This window comes from Pogoniulus pusillus, chromosome 1 (assembly GCF_015220805.1).
Source record: "Pogoniulus pusillus isolate bPogPus1 chromosome 1, bPogPus1.pri, whole genome shotgun sequence".
NCBI lineage: Eukaryota > Metazoa > Chordata > Aves > Piciformes > Lybiidae > Pogoniulus > Pogoniulus pusillus.
The window spans coordinates 23,973,143-23,990,101 of record NC_087264.1 but is presented as its reverse complement, the minus strand read 5'-3'; the positions used below and the strand labels follow the sequence as shown (position 1 = coordinate 23,990,101).

Sequence of the window (16,959 nt, the reverse complement as noted above, 5' to 3'; positions counted from 1 at the left end):
CAGAGGGTTCCACCTCAACATGAGGAAAAACTTCCTTATAGAGAAGGTGACAGAGCCCTGCAGCAGGCTGCCCAGAGAGTCTAGTTGAGAGGCATCCCTGCCCATATCAAGGAGGTTGGAGTAGATGATCTCTAAGGTGCCTTCCAGCCTGAGCTGTTCTGTGACTCTGTGACTCCGGCTCTGATGTGTGGTTGTGGAGTGTCCTCTGCAGACTTTCATAACCCACCTGGGTGCTTTCTCGTGTGGCCTGCCCTAGGTGATCTGGCTTTGACAGCAGAGTTAGACTAGATGATCTCTGGAGGTCCCTTCCAACCTCTAACATTCTGTGACACACAAACTGAGCAAGCTCTCCTGCTGATGCTCACTGGATGGCATTTCTCCTGAGAGCCAGCAGTTCCAGACTCGTGGAGAATCAGTGCGTTTTAGGATTCTTATGCTGCTCAGCAATTCAATTTCCAGTTACACTCACATAATGTCTGATTACATTCAGACCCAAGTGGCTTACTCTGCACTCCTGTACAGACCTTCACACACCTATGCAGAACACCAACGCCGAGTGCCACTTGGTGCACCTCTTGGTGTCAAGTGATTGCTCCTCACTTTGAACTACTTGCAATTTACCTGGGCAGTAAGAGGATGCCAGGCATAAGCAACTCAGCGGTGCTCTCATTGCTGTCTACAACTACCTGAAGGGAGGCTGTAGCCAGGTGGGGTTGGGCTCTGCTGCCAGGCACCCAGCAACAGAACAAGGGGACACAGTCTCAAGTTGTGCCAGGGCAGGTCTCGGCTGGATGATAGGAGGAAGTTGTTGTCAGAGAGAGTGATTGGCATTGGAATGGGCTGCCCAGGGAGGTGGTGGAGGCACCGTGCCTGGAGGTGTTCAAGAAAAGACTGGCTGGGGCACTTGGTGACATGGTCTAGTTGATTCGATAGGGCTGTGTGATGGGTTGGACTGGCTGAGCTTGGAGGCCTCTTCCATCCTAGTTGATTCTATGACTCTCGACATCTGCCTGACAAGAGAGATGTGGGTGGGGTTCGTTTCTCAATCTACTCTTTCTACACACAGCAATCAGCCTGGCTGCTCTTCAGTCCAGCCTGAGTACACTGGGGTTCAGCTGAGAGATTACAGCTACAGCCTGCAGATGTGTCATCAGCAGCTGATTTTAAGAGATTAAAAGTGTTTCTCAAACTTGCTAGCAGCATTCACTGCCAGTACAACCTCTCTCCAAAACAGAACACTCGTGCTAATCAAAGTGCAAAAAGAAACAGTAGATACGATGGCAAATGGCTGTGCTTTGGTCCACCCTGGGCCTTAGTTTGCTATTTGCTAGTATCTTTATGAAAAAGAATGACAGAATTCAGTATGTCAACAGAATTTGGCAGACCCCTTTTCATTCTGAACAGCTCTTCTGCTTAACTGGCTACCTATCAATACTCCTTATCAGCAAACATCTCTGTGACAACCATGCCCCTCATATACACACCCGAGGAATGACTTGTCACAGAGATGCTCTGGTTTGCCGGCAAACATTGCTGCTGACTACTCTTCCTTGATTGCACACAGTTGCTGGGGAATTCATTGTAGTCCTGATTAACTGTTCTCATCCAGGCAATCAGCAGGCATCAAACACCTCAGCAGCAGCAGCAGCAGCAGCAACCCATCACAGGACCCAGGCCGTGGAAGAAAACACATGAAAACACCTGCACAGTGCTCTCAAATGAGTAAGTTGTATTTGATTAACACTTGTAAACAAAAGATCTCTCTGCTAAGAGGGGTTGTTGACTGCAACAAGTTATATGGAGAGATCAAAGGAATTTGTACCAAGGCCTGGAACACAAGGAGAGGCTGAGGGAGCTGGGGGTGTGCAGCCTGCAGAAGAGGAGGCTCAGGGCAGACCTCATTGCTTTCTACAACTGCCTGAAGGGAGGCTGTAGCCAGGTGGGGTTGGGCTCTGCTGCCAGGCAAGCAGCAGCAGAACAAGGGGACACAGTCTCAAGCTGTGCCAGGGGAGGTCTAGGCTGTATGTTAGGAGGAAGTTGTTGTCAGAGAGAGTGATTGGCATTGGAATGGGCTGCCCAGGGAGGTGGTGGAGTCGCCGTGCCTGGAGGTGTTGAAGCCAAGGCTGGCTGGGGCACTTAGTGCCATGGTCTGGTTGCTTGGCTAGGGCTGGGTGCTAGGTTGGAGTGGCTGAGCTTGGAGGTCTCTTCCAGCCTGGTTGATTCTATGATTCTAAGGGGCAACTTTTTGTTGCATGTGATTGTGTTTCTCTTTCTTCTCTGCCCTGGTTATAAGATAATGGAAAGGATTTCAGACACTTCTCTGCTTTTGTTTGCCCAGGTCTCCCAGGGCTTTATGTACAATTTGGAAATAAATAATGGATGATTGGCTAAGTTGTTGACAGGCAGTAGCAGCAGCTGGGTATGCTGGAAGCTCACAGCAGCTTGGGAATTCTGCAGCTGAAAGGGGGCAGTGAGGAAGATCTTCTGCAGTTCACAAGGACTTGATACCACTTTCATCACAGTTTGGTTTTGGCCCATTCAGAAAGGGGTTTGCCCAATAAAGGACTTGAAACAGTTCTCACATGGCAAACAGTCCTATTCGACACCAATGAATGTCCAAGGAGAACTGGACTGAGACCTTACAGGATATTCTGCTTTCAAAATTGATATCTGATATTGAGTAGAGGTCTCATAGCAGTCCTTAAAAGTTCCATTTATATAATGCTCACCCACAGTGTAAATGCACATCCAGATAGAAACATGCATCACCAGACCCCAGCCTCCTTAGTCCTCAGAAGCCTTCCCAGTTTCCTTGCATCTCTGTCACAGGCTCACAGAATGTCTTAGGTTGGCAAAGCCCTTCAAAAGCTCAACGAGTCCAATCATTAGTCTCACATTAACAAGTCCTTGACTCAACCAAAGCCCTCAGCACAGCATCTCATCACTGTGAATCGCTGTGGTTGGAAAGGAGCACCAGCATCAGCCAGGCCAACCTTCATCCCAGCAGCCTTCAGCACCAGACCATAGCCTCAAGCACCACAGCCACTCTCCTCTTAAACCCCTCCAGGGATGGTGACTCCACCACCTCCCTGGGCAGCCTGTGCCAGTCCTCAGGAAAGAACTTCCTCCAACAGCCAACCTAAACCTGCCCTGATGCAACTTGAGGCCATTTCCTCTTGTCCTAGCATTAGTAACTGGGGAGAAGAGACCAGCTCCAGCCTCACTACAACCTCCTTTTAGGTAGTTGTAGAGGGCAATAAGGTCCCCTTCCAGCCTCCTCTTCTCCAGGCTCCCTCAGCCACTCCTCACAGGCCATGTTTGCCAGACCTCTCCCCAGCCTCATCACTCCTCTCTGCACCCACTCCAGCACCTCAATGTCCCTCCTGTACTGTGCTGACCAACACTGGACACAGTACTCCAGATGTGGGCTCATGAGTGCTGAGTACAGGGCCATGAGCACCTACTCCTGCTGGTCACACCATTGCTGATCCAGGCCAGGATGCTGTTGGCCTTCTTGGCCACCTGGGCACACTGCTGGCTCCTGTCCAGCCAGCTGGCCACCAGCACCTCCAGGTCCCTTTCTGTCAGGCAGCTCTCCAGCCACTCCTCCCCCAGCCTGCAGCGCTGTCCTGAAATACGAGGACAGTCTTACAGCTGCCTGTAAATTAATCCTCGTGTGGGCAGGAAGAAGTAATCACAGCTAGATGAAGATCTGAAGATCTCACAGGTATGCATCCAGTGCCTTTCTGAATGTTTCCAGTTTCACCTCAGAACACATCTCCCAGCAATGCACAGGACCTCACAAAGACAACTTTCTTCAGGTAAGCTATGGGCAGGAAATTCTGGTTCAGTGAATCACAGATCTTAAAATACCCTCTGAATCATGTGACCACTGCATAATAGTAGTAATGACAATAATTGAGCACTGCAAGTGTACGCTTTGGGAACCCGGTAAGGAAATCTCGTTGCGGAGGAGGGGAGACAGGCACACTCAGGCAGTTGGAGGTACTCACAGCACCTCAGGGCATCCAGGCAGACAGGCACGCCCCATCCATTGCAGAATGAGAGACATAAGCATGTTCTGCTTCTGCGGGCAAAAAAACCCTTACTGCTGGACAAAGGACAGCTAATACTGACCAGTACCATGACTTCATCTCACAGCATACAGATAATGCCTGCAAACTGGCTTTGGTTTGTCTGAATGTATGCCTTACTTCACAGCCTGCTGTATCCATATCATTACAGAATCACAGAAAACATCTGGTTGCAAGAGACCTCAAAGATCACCCAGTCCAACCCTCAACCCAGTGCTGAAGGTCAACATTAAACCATGTCCCTAAGTGCCATGTCCACAGGTCGCTTAGGCACCTCCAGGGGCAGTGATTCCACCACTGCCCTGGGCAGAGCATTCCAGTGTTTGAGAACCCGTCTGTGAAAGAAGTATTTCCTAATGGCCAGCCTGAATTTTTGCTGGTGTAGCTCGAAACCATCTCCTCTAGTCCTGTCAATTGTCATGAAGGAGAAGAGGCTGCCCCCTCATTGCTCCAGCCTCCCTTCAGGTGTTTGTAGAGAGTGATGAGATCTCCCCTCAGTCTCCTCTTCTCCAGACTGAACAACCCCAGCTGCCTCAGATTCTCCTCACAGGACATGTGCTCCAGGCCCTTCACCAGCCTCATTGCCCACCTAAATATACAAATACTGTACACACCTGCTCTTTCTGCTGCTGTCAGCTTCCCACCAGGTTTTCCAGTTGGGTATGACTGGAGGTGCTGATCATCTGCGAGTCTGTAGAGGGAGTCCGGCGGGCCCCAGGCAGCTGAGATCCAGATCAGGACATAACATCGTATGTTCAGTGAAATGTGAGGGCTCTCTCAAGTACAGATCTTGTCTAGCTTGGAAAGGGAACAGCTTCTCACATTTTGCCTCAAGCACCATGTTCCTCCTGAAAAAGAAGCACGAGTGGACTCTTACAGGAACGCTCAGCATGGTGACCCTACGATGTTGAAATGTTTCCCAAGTATTTTAGTGCCACCATCACAATAATTACCTCCTCTCTAGGAGGAAGCAGCTGATGGACTAAACTGACCCTTGCTGTTCTTCTTGCATAGATCTCACAGCAGCTTTAAACTCTCTGGCTGAGAGAATTCACTCTCTTCACAGAGAGAGTGATTTCCCATTGGAATGGGCTGCCCAGGGAGGTGGTGGAGGTACCGTGCCTGGAGGTGTTCAAGAAAAGCCTGGATGAGGCACTCGGTGCCATGGTCTAGTTGACTGGATAGGGCTGGGGGATAGGTTGGACTGGATGATCTTGGAGGTCTCTTCCAACCTGGTTGATTCTATGATTCAGCTCTCAGCCAAGGGATACTATTTGGTATCAATGCAGAGTCTAAGTTGGCCAACAAACAGCAATCATTCAGACGGTTCTGTTATCTTCTGGTTTGGAATTTACACAGCTGTGACATTCCCTTTCATGGTCATCAGTAATCTGTCAGGAAGAGAGCTTGGCAATTTCTGGAAGAACCACAAGATGGAAAACTCATTTGGGTGTTTAGGCAACATTTGAGTCTTAGCCAGAGTCTGGTGTGAGGAGCACACAAGTTTTATTAGCATTTTGTGACCTTTTCTGAAACATCTGCACCCATATTGTCAGCAAACACTGCCAGGAGCTTCTGTAAGAAAGCTTCAGCTTTCTAAAGCTTGTCTCAAGCATCCACTGCTGAGTAGTAACCAAAGAGAGAAGCCTCAAAGACTTCCTTAAGATTAATGCATATCAAGGAAGAAAAGGACAAGTTACCTACAACCATCCTCCAAGAAACCAATCCCTTCTTCCATTGCTTCTGCACCTGCTCTGATCTGAAGAACTAAACCTCTGTGGCAATCTCCCTTCCTCTGGCAAAGTCAGCATTCCCGCATAAGAGACGTACATTGTCTTGGCAAATTCTCCTGAACACCAACCAATGACAGTCTAATGAAACCTCTAAAGTGACTTAAACTTACTTTGCGCACTATGACAAGCAAACGGATTAAAAACCGACCCAGCAAGAATTTTCCTTCCTTAATTTTTGGGTTCCAGGCATTACTTCCATTCTAGCTGCTGTGACTAATATCCACCACCACCACGCCCGCGCCTCAGGATTTCCTGACGCTAGCTCACGCACACTGTGAGCAGGAGTGGTAAGCAACTTCTTTTCGTCTTGGCTTGGGAAACCAGAGGATGCTGAGCATCCATTTTCGTAGAGTAAGATTCCGTGGAGGTGTGTCTAGTAGAGCACCTGGAAACCAAAGCACTTGAAATGGTATAATCATTGCTGAGTATCTTACCTCCAATTTCTCTCTTGCAACTGTTTCCAGAATTACATGTTTATCACAAGTATGATGCTATTTGCTTCTCCTTGAGGCTGTTGGATTCAAGTCAGGAGATGTACGTCTGCACCACACTCTGAACACAACTTCAGCAACTTAACAACTTCCAGAAACCTAGCAGCAGTGGACTTGCATTCCCAGTACATAAAGCCCAACTTCTCAGCTCTGCTAACCAGGGATCACCCAGACAACAGTGCCAGACCTGTATTAATACCTTTACATGGAGCTCTGCTGCACCATTGTGCCAATTTGATCATGCTGCATCATCACATGCCATCATACTAGGCTGGACATAACTCAAAGAGAAGCTCAAGCCTTCATTTTAAAATGTCCCTCTAGTTGCAGACAGAAGCTTGAACACACCATAGCAGCTCTACCATGTAAAGTTTGTATGGGAAGTGCAAAAATGCTCCTAGTATATTACTAAGACTGAAAAGAACAATCTCACTGTGCTTTCATCCATCCTCCAAATTTTATGGTTGAGGTACAACCTACAAATGCACCCAAAATACATCAAACTGCTCTGACAATGCAGACATGGTATTTGGCCTAATAGTGATAAGAGCAGTTCTGATTGTCTGTGGGAGAAGAATCATAGAATCCTCCTGTCAAGAAAAAGAATCACAGAATCATAGAATCAGCCAGGTTGGAAGAGTCCTCCAAGCTCATCCAGTCCAACCTAGCACCCAGCCCTAGACAATCAACCAGACCATGGCACTAAGTGCCCCAGCCAGGCTTGGCTTCAACACCTTCAGGGACAGCGACTCCACCACCTCCCTGGGCAGCCCATTCCAATGCCAATCACTCTTTCTGCCAACAACTTCCTCCTAACATCCAGCCTAGACCTGCCCTGGCACAACTTGAGAATCTGTCCCCTTCTTTTGTTGCTGGGTGCCTGGCAGCAGAGCCCAACCCCACCTAGCTACAGCCTCCCTTCTGGTCGCTGCAGACAGCAGTGAGGTCTGCCCTGAGCCTCCTCTGCTGCAGGCTGCACACCCCCAGCTCCCTCAGCCTCTCCTCACAGGGCTGTGCTCCAGGCCCCTCCCCAGCCTTGCTGCCCTTCTCTGGACAACTTCCAGCACTTCAACATCTCTCTGGAATGGAGGAGCCCAGAACTGGACACAGCACTCAAGGGGTGGCCTGAGCAGTGCTGTGATCCAGTCCCTGTTGATGCTGCTAAACCAGGAGAAGTTCCAGGCATTAGTGGGCATTGCTCCAATTTTCAGCAGCACATGTGAAAATCCAACCCCAGAAAATCAACGTTCTTGAATGACTGGTGCCAGGGCAGTTCCCAGGCCTTTGATTTTGCTGCCCCAATGCAAAGGACACCACCGTCTTGTTTGCCTGGTGCTTGCTTGCCCAGCAACGCGGGCTGCACCCACCTAAGCACCTTACACCGTGAGGGACCGCGAGCAGGTGCGGGTAAAGGATGGCCGCTGGTGGGATCTTGGAAAGACAAAGGAGGAGGGAAACTGGAGTGAGGAGAGGAAAGGGAGAGATAAGACCCTAAGGTACAGGTGGGCAAGGTGTAGGGAGCGGCAGGGACAGGGTTGCCAGGGGCTGGCGGGATCCCATCCTGAGGAAGCGCAGGAGGACAGCTGGGGGTCGGTGGGAACGGCCACTTTGGGGAGCCGGAGGGCAGGCTGCAGAGCCGGTGCGTCCCCGGACCTTGGCCTCGTCCCCGCCGCCCCACACTGCGCGGCGCAGGGCGGGGGTCGCGGCAGAGCGGTGGGGCGGCGGCAGTGCCTGCGGCGGGCAGCCGGGGGCGGGGGCGGGCGGAGGCGGGCGCCCCGCGGGCTGCGGGGCTGGGGAGGAGGAGCGGCGGCCGCCGGAGGATGGGAGCGAGCGGCGGAGCCGGGGAGCGGCGCGGGGGCAAGGCCGGCAGCGCGGCGGCGGGCGCCGCGGGATCGCCCGCGTAGGGCGGCGCGGGAGCCGGGCGGCGCCGCGGCCATGGAGCGGTCGAACCCGGCGGCGGGGAAGCTGAACGCCGGCGGCCGTGGGGCGGGCGACGGGCACGGCCCCGCCGGGGGAACCCAGCCGCGGGCGGCGGCGGGCAGCGCGGAGCCCGGCGAGCTCATCGGGCGGGCGCTGGATTTCAAGAGCGAAGGGGCGCAGTGCTACAAGGACAAGAAATTCCGGGAGGCCATCGGCAAGTACCACCGCGCCCTCCTGGAGCTCAAGGCGCTGCTGCTGCTGCTGAGCCAGGAGCCGGCCGGGCAGCGCCCTCCCGCCGCCACCGCTGCCGCCGCTGGGCTCAGCGAAGAGCAGCGGCAAGCGGTGGAGGCCATCGAGGTTGACTGCTACAACAGCCTGGCAGGTCAGCGGGGCGCGGGGTGGCGGGGGGTCCCCCTCCTTGGCCAGGCACGCTGCCTTCCCCCTCCGCAAGCCAGCCCTGCCGCACTTCTCAGCCCGTTCCATCCCTTTCCTTCCGTTGTCTTCCATTTTTATTTTGGTTCTCACGCCTGGCGCAGAAGTGCTGCCGGTGCACGGCTCGGGCCCGGCTGCCTCGGGGGCTCGCTCAGGCCGCTCCTTGCACCGGCGCTCCCCTGCAGCCTTGCGGCCCCCCAGCCCTTCCCCGGGCTTCTCCGGCCGCCGGCGGTGGGTGAATCCCCGTGTCGTCTTTCTCCCGAGGAACAGGAGAGAAGGCAGCGGCGAGTACGTGGGATGCTCAGTCTCGAAGCAATTGTGGCCCGGGAAGTGGCCAAGATTGCATGCTGTGTTTTTTCCCTCAGCCCGAGATGTCCTTCAGTGCCTTCACCACAGCTCCCGTTCTGGTGCCTGTAATTGACAGTGTTACAGAGAGAGAGAGACTCCTTTTACCACATTTGATGTAAGGAAGGGGAAGGGTTTGGGTGCCACTGCAATAGCTCCAAATAGACATAAAAAGCTTTTTTTTTTTTGGCGTCTGAGAGATGGAAGTTGAAAGCAGCACTGCCTCTGCGATAGCTGCCAGTCACCACTGTGGTCAGTAGGCATTTGATCATCACTCCCATTGCTCCCTGCCATCTGTTTAGAAGAGGTGCTGCAGGAAGGTGGAGGGGAAGGGTGGGGGGTTTAACTACTTTGTAGTCTGATTCTGAAGTCCTTTATAGAGACGGAGCTCCTGTTGACTTCAAGAAGCTGTACCCAAGTGAGAACTGCAGGCTCGGAGGTTATTTTTGGTCCCTAGCGGGGCATGGATTTTTCCTTTCCAAGCCTGAAAACATCTCTGAAGCAAAACCTCGTGCCTAGCTGTGCACAGGGAAGAGAGAGTTCATAACCTGGGCGAGGTGCAGAAGATGACAAGGTTAATAAAGCTGTTCTGTTTTCCGGAAGGATGAAGGGTTAGTCATTAGCCTTTATATCCTTGGGGGGGAAAAATGGCGAAACCCAGGACACTGGCGCGTCAGCTGTCATCATCACTTGGCATTCAGCTTCCTAGACAGAGTTGGTTAGCTTTTCTCCTGTTGTTTAGTGCTGAAAAAGATGCAACATAAAGCAAATGGTTTGAAACACCAAGCCAGCATCTTCTCTTGTCTTAATCCATGACAATCTGTTCTACTTGACGTGCCTTTTGGGATGTAACGGGGGGCACAATTTAGACTCCTTTCATCTGTTTTCAAATATTCATCCTTCAAAAGCCTGTTGAAATTGCATAAAGGGAGAGGCAGGTGAGATTCCAGAGGGGTACCACAGCTGTGACTTTGTCTCTCCAAATGTTTCTTGACAGGTTTATTAAGATCCATTGTATTTGGCAAGGATCACTTAGATTGGCAGGGTTATACAAAGAGCCTGTAGTACTCCGAGCAATATAGCTTGTCAAGTTTTTGGGGTCAAAGTAAACCTGCTCACAGGCAATTTCTCTGCAACAGACAAGTGAGATGTGGTAGGTAGAAGGTAAATGAAGTGGGAGAGAGAAATGAGATTTGCCCCTGTGGCACTTCTTGCTGAGTGCACAGGTTACACCTGCTGGAAATGTGGCTGCTCCTGCTGACAGATGTCCTGCATAGTGGTCCTCGTTCAGCTTGTTTATTACCATTTTGGGTTTGTGCAGGGGATTTCTTTGGTTGTATTTGATCTCATCAGTGGTAGCAAACGCAGTGTGAGAAACGTGCTCCATCTTCAACCTAGATTTGAACAGATTTCTCCCTAAATTTAACCAGTGTGAACACGGGAGGAGATGAGTATCATTAACCCTGGAGTTGCAAGCACTGCTTTTCCTGGGATAACCTCGCAGCAGGGCACGCTGCTGTTTTGCACAGACGGTTGTCACATGTTTTCAGAAGATGGCACGCACAGAGCAGAGAACAGCATTTGTCTCATCAAAGCATAGCTTCGTGTGTCTGTTGGGCTGCCTGCAAGCAGCAAAATGCCCTGCATGTCACAGAGGGGAGTGTGCAGTAGAACTGGAATTGCAGTGTTGCTGCTTCTAGCCCAATCCCAGAGCTTTGTCTCTAGCAGGAGGATCTGAGAGTGCTGTCTAAAGGGAAGAGGCAGGAGGGAGTTCCCCCGGAACTGTCATAATAATTAGTGTACCTTTCTAAGAGCGATTTCAAGAGGTGCAGCAGTGGGACCTTATTTTCTAAGTGTGCTGCAGCAGAAGCCATCAGTTTCTCTGCACAGAGGCAGCAAGGCGTTGGAGTTGAAGGCGGTGTTATTTGACACTGGGAGGAGAAGAGGTGCAGGAAGTTTTGCTTCTGAGCGTGGAATGGATGCCTGGAGCCGTTTGTAGAACAAACAGATCTGCCTAGCGCCAAGAGCGTTACAGCAGTACATGTTCATTCTGGAGAAAGCCCTTTTTTTGTTTAGCTCTGATGCACACCCGGTGAGTGTCCTTATTATCAAGTTCTTTTAGCACCTCTGCTTACTCTTCTAGTTTAGCATTGAAGAGACTCACCCTTGCTTTTGCGCTGTCATTTCTCCTGCGGCCACCACACATTACCTGTCACAGCCGCTTTGCATCACAAATGCAGCGGCACACACACACTTGTTTGGGTGCAGCATCCCAGTCAGAAGAGAAGCATCAGCTACAAGGAAGTAAAATATTTAGCCAAATAAGTAGGTGATAAATGCACACCCAAAGGGGATTTGGGGCAGTCTCATGGGTGAAGCCTGGAGTTGGCTGGTTGATGGTTTTTTGTTTAAGTCCCAGTGATTAGATAAAGAGCATGCAGACAAATATTCACAGGCTCACGGAATGTTAAGGGCTAAATGGGACCCAAGGACATCATCGAGTCCAGCCCCTCTGCTAGAGCAGGACAATACTATCTAAACCAGATCACACAGGAACACATCCAGACAGGCCTTGAAAGGCTCCAGAGAAACCTCTCTGGGCAGCCTGTGCAGTGCTCTGGAACCCTTCCAGGAAAGAAGTTCCCCCTTGTGTTGAGCTGGAACCTCCTGTGCTGCAGCTTACACCCATTGCTCCTTGTCCTACCCCCGGGAGCAAGTGGGCAGAGCCTGTCCCACTCATCCCGACCAGCCCTCAGGTAGTTATAAACATTGATCAAATATATTATTATCTTAGAAACACCTGTCAGTTATATTAAGCTATTGTCAGAGCCTGTACTGCCTTGCAGAACATAAATTTAGGCACAAACGTGCACACAAATTGGTTTTTAGCTTTGCTTCTTTTGTAGAGCATCTTCAAGGGGCAGTCCTCCCACTGCGAGGTGTCTGTATTTAATCAGATCCCCACAATATTCAGCATGTTTTCTTGAGGTTCCCTGTTGCAGAGCTGTGGGGCTAACTCCACTAACTAAACTATTTAGCCCATTTCAAAGGATCCTAAATCTGCCAGGTTTTAAATTCTTGTGGCTGTAAATCCAACCTTGGATTTTCACTGCTTGCCATTGGCAGTGCTGCTCACGTTTCCTTCAGTAAGTTAGTAACTGGGCCTCATAGAGTCATAGAATCAGTCAGGGTTGGAAGGGACCACAAGGAGTAGCCAGCTCCAACCCCCCTGCCATGCCCAGGGACACCCTACCCTAGAGCAGGCTGCCCACAGCCTCCTCCAGCCTGGCCTTAAACACCTTCAGGGACGGGGCCTCAACCACCTCCCTGGGCAACCCATTCCAGTCTCTCACCACTCTCATGCTCAACAACTTCCTCCTCACCTCCAGATTGAATCTCCCCACCTCCAGCTTTGCTCCATTCCCCCCAGTCCTCTCACTCCCTGACAGCCTAAGAAGTCCCTTCCCAGCTTTTTCGGAGGCCCCTTCAGATGCTGGAAGGCCACAAGGAGGTCACCTGGGAGCCTCCTCTTGTGCAGCCTGCACAGCCTCAACTCTTTCAGTCTGTGCTCACAGCAGAGCTGCTGCAGCCCTCTGAGCATCCTCCTGGCCCTGCTCTGGACACACTCCAGCACCTCCACATCCCTCTTGTAATGTGGGCTCCAGAACTGGATGCAGCACTCCAGGTGGGGTCTCAGCAGAGCGCAGCAGAGGGGGAAAATCAGCTCCCTGGCCCTGCTGGTCACACTGCTCCTGCTGCAGCCCAGGCTCTGGTTGCTTCCTGGGCTGCAAGTGCACACTGCTGGCTCCTGTTGAGCTTCTCCTCCAGCAGCACCCACAAGTCCCTCTCCTCAGGGCTGCTCTCCAGCCAGGCACTGCCCAGCCTGGATTTGTGCTTGGCATTGCCTCCACCCAGCTGCAGGACCTTGCACTTGGTCTTGTTGAACCTCCTGAGGTTGGCTTGTGCTTCAGTTTAAGCTGTAAGAGTTTTGCCTCGAGGGAATTCCCCTTGACATCTGCAAAAGCCAGTGCTGCTGCATTCTCACATGGCCCTTCCACTGCCCCACCAGTCTTTCTGATAACTGTCACCAAACCCACAAGCAGCATGGTCAGGGTTCCCAGAAATTCCTGGGGTGGGCAAAGCAAAACCCTAGCAGCAGCACAGAGCCCTGTGGAATGAATGCAGCGTTGTAAGGCAGCCGCCCTTTCTTTATGACTCATGATGGTCTCTGACATTGAGGAAGTCACTTGACCTCTTTTTGCCTCTCTGAGCCCTACTGAAAGTAAAGAACAGGGACAGCAATCTCATGCTGATGGTGCATGAGTTTCCCCCAAGTCAGTGGTTTGTGTCCTTCTGAGAGGAGATGAGTATGTGAAGAGTTCCTGCGGAAAGGCAGGCTGGCCAAATATCCCTCAGGAGGCCTTAGTCTTCTGTCTGTTCCTACAGCATCTAGAAGAAGCTTAAATGCTTTGTGTACTGCATGCAGGTAGGGATCATTTTCCTGCAAGTGGAACCGTTGCTCTCATTTAAACACAATTCTTTCACCCCAGCATTACTGCTAGAAGTGTACAGGACCAAAAGGACTAGGTCTGCTCTGCAGGGAGAAATGAGTCCTGAGCATTCCAAAGCAGCAAAATGCTTAGGGTAAGCATAGTTTTAAGTTCTTTTATGGCGAGGGAATGTTGCAGTGTGATAAGCAAACTTCTGCTGGTTTCCCTAAGTATGCAGAAATGCAAGAGCTAATCCTGGCAGGAGGAGTGGAACCAGGGAGAGAACAAGGAGGGGTGCTGCAGGATCTGGAGTTCTAATCTCTGTGCTACCCAACACTATTGCCTTCACCAAACCTTTCCATTCAGTTTATCTATTGGAGGGCAGGAGAGCCCTGCAGAGGGACCTGGCCAGGCTGGATGGGTGGGCAGAGGCCAATGGGATGAGATTGAACAAGGCCAAGGGCAGGATTCTACACTTTGGCCACAACAACCCCAAGCAGCACTACAGGCTGGGGACAGAGTGGCTGAGAGCAGCCAGGCAGAGAGGGAGCTGGGGGTGCTGGTAGAGGGTAGCTGAAGATGAGGCAGCAGTGTGCCCAGGTGGGCAGCAGAGCCAATGGCATCCTGGGCTGGCTCAGGAGCAGTGTGGGCAGCAGGACAAGGGAGGTTCTTCTGCCCCTGTGCTCAGCACTGCTCAGGCCACCCCTGGAGTGCTGTGTCCAGTTCTGGGCTCCTGAATTGCAGAGAGATGTTGAGGTGCTGGAAGGTGTTGAGAGAAGGGCAGCAAGGCTGGTGAGGGGCCTGGAGCACAGCCCTGTGAGGAGAGGCTGAGGGAGCTGGGGGTGTGCAGCCTGCAGAAGAGGAGGCTCAGGGCAGACCTCATTGCTGTCTGCAGTGACCAGAAGGGAGGCTGTAGCCAGGTGGAGTTGAGCTCTTCTGCCAGGCAACCAGCAACAGAGGAAGAGGACGCAGCCACACGTTGTGCCAGGGGAGGTCTAGGCTGGATGTTAGGAGGAAGTTGTTGTCAGAGAGAGTGATTGGCATTGGAATGGGCTGCCCAGGGAGGTGGTGCAGTCGCCATCCCTGGAGGTGTTGAAGCCAAGCCTGGCTGGGGCACTTAGTGCCATGGTCTGGTTGATTGTCTAGGGCTGGGTGCTAGGTTGGGCTGGCTGAGCTTGGAGGTCTCTTCCAACCTGGTTGATTCTATGATCTGTCTGCATTTATGAGCTCTTGGGAGCACCCCAAGGTTTTGATAGTTTATGTGCATGTCAAGGGAATGTAACATGTTTATGACTCCATTCAGGTACGTTTAGTTTGCTGTAGGAGTCACGTCAGGAGGGCACACACAGCTGCATAGAGTGTAACAAAATGTAGCCACATGAGATGCCAGTTTCAGCCTGGATAATGAGGTTTGGCTTCCCACAGTGGCAGAACTATGCACTGGTACTGTCATGACTGCGTTAAAGGTCACAGTGACAGTGCCACAAAGCGTGTCACTTCAAGCAATGTAGCAAGCTCTCAGCATCCTCTGCCCTGGGCTGTGCTGTCAGCACTATTTCCCAGTGTCGCCCAACAGCACAGGCTTGGCGAGGAGGCCCACTGGGAAGCACAAGCGACAGTACTTCTCACACCTGATCCAAGTACCAGAGCCCCCAAAGTCTGAACACCAGAAAAGCTGGTGCAGCTTGTCTCTGCTGACCACCCACTAGGCCTCCTCACAAGGACTCTCTGCTCAAATCCCACCCCAGTATATAACTGTTAGCAAGTACAGACTCTACCAGGACACATGGTGCTGTGGGTGTTACAGGCAGGCTTGGATTGTTGCTTGATGTGAAGGGCTTTTTATGTGCTGCATCAACAGAAAACAGCCTCTGTAAGAGCATCACACAACAGGGAAGAGAGGAGTGCAGCAGACAGAGCAGGAGGTGGTTTGTGCTTCTGCTGGTAGAGGAAGGACCTTACTGACACTTGGCATAGATGCACCTACTCAGCCAGGGTGCCCAGGAGTGTCCTGTTTGACAGGCCTGCTGAGACACAGAACCACAGAACGAGTCAGGCTTGGAAGGGACCACAAGGAGCAGCCAGTTCCAACTCCCTTGCCATGCCCAGGGACACCCTACCCTAGGGCAGGCTGCACACAGCCTCAGCCAGCCTGGCCTCAAACACCTCCAGACATGGGGCCTCAACCACCTTCCTGGGCAACCCATTCCAGCCTCTCACCACTCTCATCCTCAACAACTTCCTCCTCACCTCCAGCTTTGCTCCATTCCCCTCAGTCCTGTCACTCCCTCACAGACTCAAAAGTCCCTCCCCAGCTTTTTTGGAGGCCCCCTTTAGATCCTGGAAGGCCACAAGAAGGTCACCTGGGAACCTCTTCTTCTCCAGACTGAGCAGCCCCAACTCTGAGTCTGTGCTCACAGCAGAGCTGCTGCAGCCCTCTGAGCATCCTCCTGGCCCTGCTCTGGACACACTCCAGCATCTCCACATCCCTCTTGGAATGGGGGCTCCAGAACTGGATGCAGTACTCCAGGTGGGGTCTAAACAGAGCAGAGCAGAGGGGAAGAATCAGCTCCCTGGCCCTGCTGGCCACACTTCTGCTGCTGCAGCCCAGGCTCTGCTTGGCTTTCTGGGCTGCAAGTGCACACTGCTGGCTCCTGTTGAGCTTCTCCTCCACCTGCACCCCCAAGTCTCTCTCCTCAGGGCTGCTCTCCAGCCACTCACTGCCCAGCCTGCATTTGTGCTTGGGGCATTGCCTCCACCCAGCTGCAGGACCTTGCACTTGCTCTTGTTGAACCTCCTGAGGTTGGCTTGTGCCCACCTCTGCAGCCTGTCCAGGTGCCTCTGGATGGATCCCTGCCCTCCAGCCTGGCTGCTGCACCACACAGCTTGGTGTGCTCAGCAGACTTGCTGAGGCTGCACTCAGTGCCTCTGTCCATGGCACCCAAAAAGATATATATGAAAGTATTACTCCAGGTAGGTGCAACTGTAGCAAGGAATAAACACAGATCACTATGTGTGGGTTGGGTGGTTGGTTTTTTTTTGGTGATAGGCCAAAATCCTGACCTTCATTTAGGAAAGAGGTGGGATTTGAAGCCATTGTAATGAACTACAATATCTTGTTGCATTTTATTTTGAAGTACTAAATTCTCCATGTTCAGAGAGAGGATGGGATGGCAATACATCCAGATGCTGAGGGGTGGGAGGGAGGAAGAGAAAAGATGGCAAGCTGCCACCAAGCTTGGTTTAAGTGATACATGTCTGACAGCATCTCTCTTGCAGAGGCAGGAGATGCCAATGGCATCCTGGCCTGGCTCAGGAGCAGTGTGGGCAGCAGGACATGGGAGGTTCTTCTGCCCCTGTGCTCATCACTGCTCAGGCCACACCTTGAGTGCTG

At 52.0% G+C, this 16,959-nt stretch overlaps 1 protein-coding gene across 1 annotated transcript in view; it reads left to right on the top strand.

The window, feature by feature from the left end:
• Positions 1 to 8,267: 8,267 nt before the first annotated feature.
• Positions 8,268 to 16,959, top strand: part of TTC9 (tetratricopeptide repeat domain 9) — a 31,470-nt gene continuing 22,778 nt past the window's right edge. The window contains exon 1 of the mRNA XM_064144027.1: positions 8,268 to 8,680. Coding sequence (XP_064000097.1) covers positions 8,314 to 8,680 — 367 coding nt within the window. The 5' untranslated portion in view covers positions 8,268 to 8,313. The remainder of the gene's footprint in view (positions 8,681 to 16,959) is intronic.